The sequence below is a fragment of the Ipomoea nil genome, unplaced genomic scaffold (assembly GCF_001879475.1).
Source record: "Ipomoea nil cultivar Tokyo-kokei standard unplaced genomic scaffold, Asagao_1.1 scaffold2165, whole genome shotgun sequence".
Classification (NCBI taxonomy): Eukaryota; Viridiplantae; Streptophyta; class Magnoliopsida; order Solanales; family Convolvulaceae; genus Ipomoea; species Ipomoea nil.
Genome location: NW_017618593.1, coordinates 3,115,599 through 3,126,398, shown reverse-complemented (window position 1 = coordinate 3,126,398; position 10,800 = coordinate 3,115,599). Strand labels below are relative to the sequence as shown.

The 10,800-nt window shown below is 33.0% G+C and overlaps 1 protein-coding gene and 1 long non-coding RNA gene across 2 annotated transcripts; both read right to left on the bottom strand.

The window, feature by feature from the left end:
• Positions 1-3,200: 3,200 nt before the first annotated feature.
• LOC109149990 (non-canonical poly(A) RNA polymerase PAPD5) lies at positions 3,201-8,593 on the bottom strand. The gene is made up of 13 exons (XM_019297980.1): positions 8,146-8,593; positions 7,771-7,883; positions 7,576-7,632; positions 6,675-6,770; positions 6,523-6,593; positions 6,389-6,431; positions 6,185-6,265; positions 6,014-6,073; positions 5,838-5,888; positions 5,079-5,176; positions 4,904-4,952; positions 4,541-4,585; positions 3,201-3,852 (listed from the first exon to the last, which is right to left on the bottom strand). Exons 1-13 carry the CDS (start codon positions 8,495-8,497, stop codon positions 3,409-3,411), a joined length of 1,560 nt encoding a protein of 519 aa, XP_019153525.1. The 5' UTR covers positions 8,498-8,593; the 3' UTR covers positions 3,201-3,408.
• Positions 8,594-9,009: 416 nt separating this feature from the next.
• On the bottom strand, positions 9,010-9,441 carry LOC109149973. Its single transcript, XR_002049057.1, has 2 exons — positions 9,346-9,441; positions 9,010-9,233 (listed from the first exon to the last, which is right to left on the bottom strand). It is a non-coding gene; the product is annotated as an uncharacterized LOC109149973 (long non-coding RNA).
• Positions 9,442-10,800: the final 1,359 nt, after the last annotated feature.

Sequence of the window (10,800 nt, the reverse complement as noted above, 5' to 3'; positions counted from 1 at the left end):
ATATATATATATATATATATATATATATATACATACATATATATATATATACATATATATATATATATATATATATATATATATATATATATATATACATACATATATATATATACATATATATATATATATATATATATATATGTGTGTGTGTGTGTGTGTGTGTGTGTGTGTGTGTAGATGTTTGAATTTTATAATTTCTGCTTTTATGTTCGTAATTTTGTTATGGTATTGTGTTTGTATTTTTTGTTATGGACTTATTATTATAGGTATTATTTTAATTGAATTTATTATTATATATATTATTTTAAAATTTTAAAACTTTAGTTTAAAAATCTTCGATTAATCCGTTAAGCGAACGGTAATACAAACTTCGGTTCAATTAACGGTTAAAACTTTAAAAACTTCGGTTTAAACGTTTTGGTTAATCGATTACACCCCTACTGAGGGCTAGATAGAAATGAAAATGCTTTTGTTAGACAATTTTGGAAGGCTGATAGAGGGGATCGATGGTCGTAAAGGTGGAATTGGACCGAATGAATAAAAATGGGTTAAGTAATATATATCCAATTAATATATAAAATTTAATTTATATTACGAGATGCATCCATAGTTGTGTCTTTAAAGTACAAGTCATTCTATGAGAATCATTTAAACATTGATTGTTTTTTTTTTTTTTTTAAATGAGTCGGTATTGCAATCAACTGTTGGTTCTTCAATATTTTATCCAGTTAATCCACGATTGAATAGTGAGCAAATTTCATTTTCCAATACCCTACTATACGCACCTATTTTCTTCAGTATAAAATGCAATTATAAATTACATGAATATTATTATAAATTATAAAACTATTACTATATAAAATCTAATAACTATTATGCTTATTAAGCTTTCTTCCAAAAAATAATGCTTATTAAGCTAATAATTGAATGAATATTAGTATAATTACAATTCAACATGGTATAAAAATATATTTAGTAAAATTAAATTATTTCTCTTTTTCTCATATTTATTTTAATTAATAATAATATAATTACATAAATCATATTATATATCAAAATTTTTAAGATAATTGCAGACAAACGAATCATATATTATTCAATTAATTGAGTGATACTTTAACACTAATCTTATAATCAAATAAATGTACACGTTCAATATTTAATTCTTTTATAATTTATTATCTAAAAATGAAAATTAAAAATGAAAAAAAAAAATATTTCAATAATAATATTCTACATCATCAATAGTAAAAGCATATTTTAAAAAATAGTAAAGGTAAATAAAAAATGGAAAGAAAATTAAAAATAAAACGGAAATATTTGAACAATAATATTCTACATCATCAAATAAAAATAGAACGGAAATTGTGTAAAAATATCACTGCATCTATATTCTATTTGATTAATCGATTGAAAATATAAAAGGAAATTGATATTAATGATCCATAATTGACTAAAAAAAAACAAATGGCCAGATCATTGCATTATAATTAAAAATGAAACAGAAATTAAAAATTAGACAAAAATATTTCAATAATAATATTCTACATCATCAATAATAAATGCATATTTTAAACAATAGTAAAGGTAAATTAAAAATGGAACGAAAATATTTCAATAATAATGTCTACATCATCAATTAAAAATGGAACGAAAATTCGGTAAAAATATCACTGCATTTGATATTCTAATTGACTGAAAAAAAAAAAGAATAATTGGCTGAAAATGAATATGATATTCTAATTGACTGAAAATAAAAAAAGATTCATTGGCTGAAAATGAATATGATATTACTAATTGGCTAAAAATATAAAAGGATCACTAATTGAGTGATATTCTACCATTATATATTTTCACCCGAGTAACATGTCCTGATGGACGGAAGGTGTTAGCTCTAGACGAGGATGGACAAAATTCTGTTGGCACTACCAATGTCGTATACAAAGAGGTTTCAATAATGTGTAAATACAATCAGTGATATTATGTTTTTTTTTTTAAATGACAAAATTGCTATATATCTAGACAAAAAAATATATCTTCCATATATACAAATGAATTAAGATAGCAATTCATTGCTATAACTGAGTTGCTATAGAACGAGCACATTTGCCTAATTTATAAAAAAAATACTAAACGATGATAAATAAAATCTCCAAAGTTACAGCACCGCATGCGTACATCTACATATTAGCTATTAATTTGAGCAATTATTTGCTCAAATTCAAGCAATGATAACATCAAAACACATAAATGATTCAAATCACATTTTCAATTGCACTATGTAATATTTGATGTTCTAATTTAAATAATTATATATCAATCCAAATATTCTTAATATATTACAACAAATATATTCCGTGCATCGCACGGGCACAAATACTAGTTAATCAAATACATATATATTTAATAAGTCAAACAGTTAATAGTAATCAAATAAGCCAAAATTAACTTATAACTATGTTAGCAAACATGACAATGGCCTTGTTTGGTAAAAAATTAGCTTATAGGCCAATTTTGGCTTATTTGACCACTATTAATTGTTTGATTTAGTTAAAATATCAATATAAATATTTGGTTGATTAGTTTTTTGCAACTCCAAAAGGTTAAAATTGAAAAAGCTACCACAAGCAACTTTTTCAATTAGCTTTTTGAGAAAAGAAATTATACCAAACAGCTAACAGCTAATTTACCAAACACTTTTCTACAATTAGCTAATGTTATCAACTATATATACCCTCTAATTAACACAATCAACTAACAACTAACAGTTATCAGCTAACAACCATTTTACCAAACAAGGCCAATATATTTTTATGTTTCCCTGGCAGGATTTTTATTTATTTTTATTGCTAGCCAATTCTACTGGGCAGAGTACACCAAAATTTGTTGTTTTTCAGTTTGGTAAATTTACCTTCTTCATGGGCCTTGGAGCAAGTTCATAGAATATAATCATATAAGATTTAATTCGACAGCTTTGGGAGTTGGGGCAAGTTCATGGAATATATGATATAATAATCTAACAAAGCTGAAAACTTTGGGTTATTAAAAAGAAATGCTTTTTTTTTTTTTTTTTTTTTTTTTTAAATCTGAATACAACAGTGTACTTATGATGAAAAATAAAATTTGTTCTTTTTTGCTAACAATGGAGTTGCTCAGTTATACTTTCAACGCAAGATTTTAAAAAATAAAATAAAAAATACAACATCAAATCAAAACTTTTGGAAGAATTTCTTCAAGTTATATCCATTTCTGCCGGATAGGATAGGATAGGAACTGGAGATGTGCAGCGCATGTCCAGGAGCCTTCTGCCAACCAGTATTTTAGTAGTGTTTGCAGGTCTCCAGATTGTGGTCATGGAGTATTATCAGACATACACCCTGGATGAAAAACACTGCAAAAACTGAATCACGTCACGTAGTGTGGTGATGAACCCTCGTGTTTCCAGCGCTTTTTCTTTGTACCCTTTTCTTTCCTCGATCTACTACTTGTGTGTCCATCATCTTTCATCTTCTTCTTAGAAGAATGCTTCTCCTTTGACTTCTTTCTCTTCTTACCCGAGGATGGTGGAGTCATATCTTCCAGAATACCATCGCCTCGAGGAAGCAGTTCTTCTTCATCGTTTAACTGCCAGTTATAATATATGTCCTGCGTATCACTATGGGGCAGTGGCTCCCCAGCACCTGGCAACAAGCTATTAAACGTAGTGTCCCCATCAGACCCACCTTTCCGCACTAATAGCACCTCGTCTGGTCTTATTATCATGCCGAGTATACTCCTAGAAGGACCCAACTCCAAAATGGCGTTTGCATTTGTTAGTGTCATGAAAGCCATTGCAAAAGCAGATTTAACCTGCAGTAATATCACAAGTAGATTGCTCTTAAATTGACTTCAATGGAAGCAACTGTGTCATAAGTGAACTGATTCAATAATTACTTTCCTAGGACGGCAGGTCCACAAGTATGGAGACGTGTATTTAAAATTCCAGCAAATACGAAGATATGCTAGTAGATTATTGCTAGATATCCAGAAATCTATTTGGTTCAAAGATTAGAGTGGTCATGGGCTTGGGAGACTCCTCAAAAGTGCTAATCGAAATACAAACTGTGGAGAAGAGTACTGAGTGCTTTTGCAAATACATATCACATAAAACAAAGGATCTCCAAGTTATTTAATCATTATCAAGTTCCTCACTCGTTTATGACATGGGAGCTTGGAATTCCAATTCAAATTCACAAGGTCAAGGACAAATCATATGTCAAGGTGGATTTCAATAGAAACAGTATTAACAAAAGCTCCAGGGGTTAACCATCCACCAGAATAGAATTATGTTGATTTAAAGAGTTCGGATGAATAGAATTGGAATAGTTCTCTAGCATTACATAAACAAATCACAACAGATTTCTCAGGCAACAATGTACACAAATAAATGCCAATGGACACATGTTAAGAAGCACCTCCCCTCAATGGGGACTAGTACAGTATGATATGCAAGAAGAGAGATGAAGAGAATAATATTCTTGAGGAATGTGGAACCAACCTGGAAATAGTTGAAAGAGCTCTTTCCAACATCATTTTCTGGTGTCTGTTGTCACCCAAGGATTAAAAAATCAGAGGCCAGAGAAGAGTAATGTACAAGCAGCAACTAATCCCTCAATTAGAACCAATGAAAATAACCCCCGTGCCCCTATAACTGACTAGAGAGTAGAGAATGCCTTGAGAGTGGCACAAGGTTAGAATGCCAATCTATAATGGCTTCACTCCAAGCCCCACACCCATCAGACCAGTAAAACAAAATGAGAAAGTGGTAAGTAATTATGCCACATGCAGTGATTTCTTGAATTAATCCCATGAAGATGTAAACACAAAATAAATAAATAAAAACAAACAAGCAAACACACACCTGTGGGTCCTCGATGGATATGAGATATGGCTTTCCCTTGCTTAAGAACCTAAGCAACAGGAAAAGGCGAAACATAAAAATTTCATTCTAGGTTGCTTCAACTGCAGGATCTAATATCAAATTATGAACAGAAACAAATAAACAATGGTGTGCTTTGATATTTGTAATTACATACCCTCTAGTGATCTTCCGGAAGAAGGTGCCTTCTCCATTGCATGATAGCCCAACATCAGATGTATTCAGTTTGCGTCCATAAAGATCAAAGAAACTTACCTATATATAAGAGAAACACAGCATTTCCAATCCCCATAAAGAACTAAGGAAGTCTAAAAGTGGAAATAATCCATCAAGCTATGAAATCACAGAACTATACCGTCAGTATCACAAATTAGAGACACAAGAAAAAAAATAGTTAATGGATAGGTGGATAAGGAAACAGGCACAGTGATGACAAGGAAAATAAAGGTAATTATTGCATGTCTTGACAAGCCTCAAAGTAGAACATGTTTTTAGTATAAAGTAAGAAACCATTTGGATTGATCATTGATAATATAAGAACTAAGTTTATTAGATTCAGTCTAGGATTTTCCTTTATGTACAGCTTGTGTGTGTCCTCTGGAGAATGCCTGTGTATTGTATTTAGCAGATGAAGTGTTTCGGATAAAGATTCACAGCTTCACCACCTTCCACAGACCACAATAGAGTTGGCCATAGTTGATAACACCCCACAAAGTTTGCATACAAAAGGAAGGGGGAGAAAAGCGATTCCTTTCCTCCTTGCCTTCAAGAGATGATCACTGCCTACGTGTTACCAGTTTAACTAGGTAGAGCGGTCTTTCTTAGATAAACACATCTACAGTGATTTTTATTTCTCAGATAAGGAGTACAAAGTTGGCCAAACAAGGCAAGATTGAGTGCATGAAAAGAAGCTTACCAAAAGCACTCCGAGATTCTGTTCCCTAGAAGCTTGAAAATCACGGTGATTCTGAAAAACATAGCATCTAGAAAATTAAAAACTTTGGATTACCAGTTTACAGGAGTGAAAACAATATATTACAGAGAGTTTTAATCTCAATACAATCCGTTCAAAATCATGATTCAGTTACTTACCCGCAACATTGCTATCAGCATGACAAGAAGACCATAGGATCCAATCCCACCTGTATACACCTACAATGTAAGGGAGCACCATATCAGAGCAGAATAGCTGAACCTGAAAATCACTTGTCAGCAAAACAACTTGGAAAATGTTGACAATATGTGCCAAGAAAACCACTCCACCTCATTTAACTCTCTTTGTTGTAAGAAAATTTTCAAAATCAAACACAAAGGTCGTAATGGAGGCCATTTAGAGACAGCATCCTGAAAGAAATCATGAATGTATCAGAAACAAAATAATACTAGGAACGAGAGTTTACAGTAGTCTATATCTCTTCTTTTGTTAGTATAGTTGTCCTAGGGACTAGAGGAGCTAAAATAACACACCGTAATAAATTCTGCAGCTTTTGGTCCATTTTGTACATCAAAACTGTAATCAGGTTAAAGTAGGTCATAGTTAAATAGAGAACAAAACGATACAAAGAAAATAAAACAAAACGGCAGAGTGAGAGGATACAAACCTTATATCAAATGCAATGCCACTTTCTTTTTCCACAAATTTGACTATTGGCACACGAGCCTTGGCAATCACCTGATTTTAGACAACACAAAAACATAAGAACAGGACTAAGAAATCAACTGGTGGTGAGGTTTACAACGAAATGGAGTCTACCTGTATCTTCTTGGCTATTCCTTTTTGTGAGAGGGCTTTGGACAGAGCATGTAACCCAATTTGAGGACTTCTGATGTCTGACGCCAAAATAACAACCTACAACTCAACAGCCATCCAGATTTTTTATTTGAATTTCAATAGCAGAACACCAAGTCAAACAAGCATTGTGATGACAAAGACATAAGCTCTCTGCATCCCAAATGCACTTTTTTTCACCACCACCAAGAGATATCAATTCTCTTAGTATATTTGATCAATAAGCAAGAAATGATACTAATTATAAAGTCTATTTCAAGTACATGTTCTTGTTTCAAGGAGTCTTGAATCATTATAAAGAGGCCTTTTTTGGCGTACATCAGAGAGAAACCCCAATGAGAAGACCCCTAGCCTTTAACCCTTTGTGTTGAAACACCTTATAAAGAGGTTAGAAACAAAGATTTTGGATCATTTTGCAGACCATACAGCTTGAGAATGTGATTAGAAGTGAAAACAATAATCTAAGTTTTTGTCTGTATATCTGCATGTGGTATTGGCCAAGATACAGTGATACACACACACATAATGATAAGTATAATTTCGAACAATTTCTCAATTTTAGTGTGTTATCCTCACACAATGGCCATGCTAATATTCTCTATACTGTTCCACTTTTATTCAATTTCCCCTAAGGGACTAACCAAGAGATATTTTAACAGCCAAGGCTAACAGCACTACAGCAATGGCCAATGGCATTCTTTCTGGACTCCAAGCAGATGTTAACATAGAGACAGATCAGAGTCCTAGTACTAGCAGTTAACATCATATATCCAAAAAATGGACCTCAACAGATCTGAAAGCCCTAGATGAAAACAGGTTCACAATTAAGTAATTAACATTAAGTAAACAGTAATAACAAACTTACATCAACATCACTAGATGGAAGATACAACCCTGTCCTGAAAGACCCAAAAACTTCTGGCTGAAACGAAATACAAGTAGACATTTCTCTGTGAGGAACCTTAATGAATTCATAGATAAGACATACATGCAGGGCTACACTTATAGTGAACAAAAGACAGAAGTGGCATAATATTAATTAATTATAAGGTAGAGAGACCTTGCTTTTGGGCCAGATATACTTGATGACATTAAAGACACGTTCTACTGCTGCATTCCGTCCTGCTTGTTCCTCTTGACTTGGTGACAGGAAATCACAAAAATCTAATATTTCTGCAATCTTGCAGACAACAAGTTAGGAACCGAACTGTATTCAAATTACCAAAACCTGACTTATACAGTACTTTTGTAGTCACTGAAACAAAGAGAATGAGACTCGCAGTTTCTTTTGTATAGTAAGTTTGTTCAGCGGTTATTCACAATGGGGCATTATAAAACGCAAACTAAATGCTCATTGTCCCAATTAGCGAGAATTAACAGGAATAATGAAGCCTATTGTGGTGTGATTCAAGCTAAACCAAACAAAAGGCAATACCTTTGTGGAGCTGAAGCATAGGGCTTCGGAAACTACAGTTGGCGCGAAACCAGTTTCCTTCGATCGTCCTCGCCGGCTCCTTAACCGGCACCGGTACAGAAGCTGGAGATGGCGTCGAGAATGAACTGAGCTTCAGTTCATCGACCTCTGCGTCTGCATCGAGAGAAAAATAATCCTGCGCGGCGGCCTCCGGCGAGGGGAATTGCGTTGAGTACAGAGAAATTTCGTTGCGAAAAACGACGTATTGCTCAAGGTTATCAGAATGCGCCGGAGATGCAGGCGGCGTTTGCTCGGCAGAAGCGTCGCCGTAGAGCGGGCTTAGGGTTTCGTACAAAACCTCTTGGTTTTCCATTGCTAGCGGAGTTTGAGAAATCTCCGGTGGGGCTGTAACGGAGAAAAGGCTTTAAAGGGGTTTAAGTGTTTAAGACCCTTTAATAAGAGTCGGTCCACAGGTTGACGGCGTTAGTGTTCGTCTAGAGTTTGATGGTTGATAAAACAAAATTATGAGCAAACCCCGTATTTTAGGCAAATTATAAGGTAAACTTATATGTTTAACCGTTTAAGAACCTAACCTAGGGATGGCAATGAGGCAGGGCGGAGCCTGCCCCCGCAATCCCACCCCACTTCTCATACCTGCATCTGCACGTGCGTGAGAAATAAAAATTCTTTTCATACTCGTCCCCGTAGAGATTTTGTGGGTGTGAGAAATTTTCATAGGGATTTTGCATGTAACCTTAGTCTCATTAATAATATGAAACTTACATCTAATAAAAATTTTATTACTACAATTTATAATATTAGTGCATCAAAGTCTTCATCAAATAATTACCAACTTGAATATTACATTTGCTTCCAACTTCAACATTAGTGTATAAAATCTTAGTCACTAGCACCAAAAAATAATTAGAAGCTGTAATATTAGTGAGTTAGGACATTCCCTTACTACCCAAAAATCTATACAATACTTCAAGTTTAATGCTTCAAATCTTCATGAATTATATTAGTGCTTCAAATCCTCGACTTAGTACAAAAAAGTAGTTATAGACTTCAACACTAGTTCTTCAAATCTCCACTGCCAAGTCTGCCATCTAAAAAAATGAATCAAAGATTCAAAATAATTAAAAATAATTCATGTCGATTTCATTTTATCGTATTAAATTTAATACATAAATTATGTTATATTTATAACTTAAGATGTACCTCCATTTCTTCTAAGTCCTCTTCATTTTCATAATCATCATGAATAGTGTTGCATGCATCATTTTCCTGGGAAAGTTTACCTCCAAAATAACAAATTATATCAAGTAAACTAAAGAAAAGTAATAATTATTTGCTATTAAATTTCATTTGAGTAAATTTTATTACCTTTAATACCTTTGAACAACCAATTTTGACCACACACTAATGCCTCCAAAGTATTTGGATGAAGTCTACTACGATGAGGACCGTAAATTATGCCGTGGAAACTTGTTCACCATGTTTGGTAAACACGGTCCTAAACGGCATCGTTTTTACCGAAAAAAAAATAGTTAATGTGTTGTTAACGGCGTTTTGCATTCTATGTTCAGATTATGAATTTACATTTATTAAATTATGAATTTTCTGTTATGAGATTATGAATTTACAGTTATGTAATTATGAATTTTCTGTACATTTATAATCTCATAACAGAAAATTTATAATTTCATAACAGAAATTCATAATCTCATAAAAGAAAATTCATAATTTTATAACTGCACATTCATAAATTCATGCCTGCACATTCATAATTTATGAGTATGGAAGAAACTTGCGCGAAGAGGAAGTGAAATCGCAAAATGTGAATATGAAGAAGAAAAGTCGTGCTGTTAATTAAAAAAAAAAAGATTGGTGAAAGATAACGGTTTGGGACCGTGTTCACCATGGATGATGAACACAGTTCCATGGCATAACGATTGGATGAGGACTCGCCAATCTACCACCGGTGCTAAAAGTTGATTCCGAAGCAACAATAGAAATTGGAATAGCTAAAATATCCTTGGCAATCTTTTGCAACACTGGATAGCGGAGTCCAACACCTCTCCACAAAACTAAAATATCAAAGTCATTAGCTAATGGCAATACTTTTTCCTCCAAATATTGATCCAACTCTGATTTCAAGCCCGTTGTTTTAGAATTATTCAAATAGGACTTAAATCCTGAGAGAAAACAATCTCCTTCATTCACATCCTCAATTGGAACATTAGATGAATATTTGGTGCTTTTGCCAACATGAGAGGAATTTTCATACTCATGCAACAATTCATAACAATATTTTTAAACCCTTGTGATTTCTTAAGCAGCTGCTTCTCCATAGAATTCCACAAAGAAATAGTCAATTATCTTAAACTTATATCTTGGATCAAGAATTGTAGCCACTGCCATAATCACATGCATTGATTCCCAATATTTATCATATTTTCAGCCATTTTTACCACACCCAAATCAGAAGATTTCACCCAACTTCTCAAAGAGAATTTGATCTCACACATCAAGGAAAAAAACACATTAAATGTTGGATAATTCCTCCCTGAAAATGCATTTGAAGCTTTTTAGAACAACTTCAATTTCTTACACATTTCTTCAGCTAACTCCCAATCTTCTTTTAGTGGTGCACAAGTAAAAATATTTTCTCTT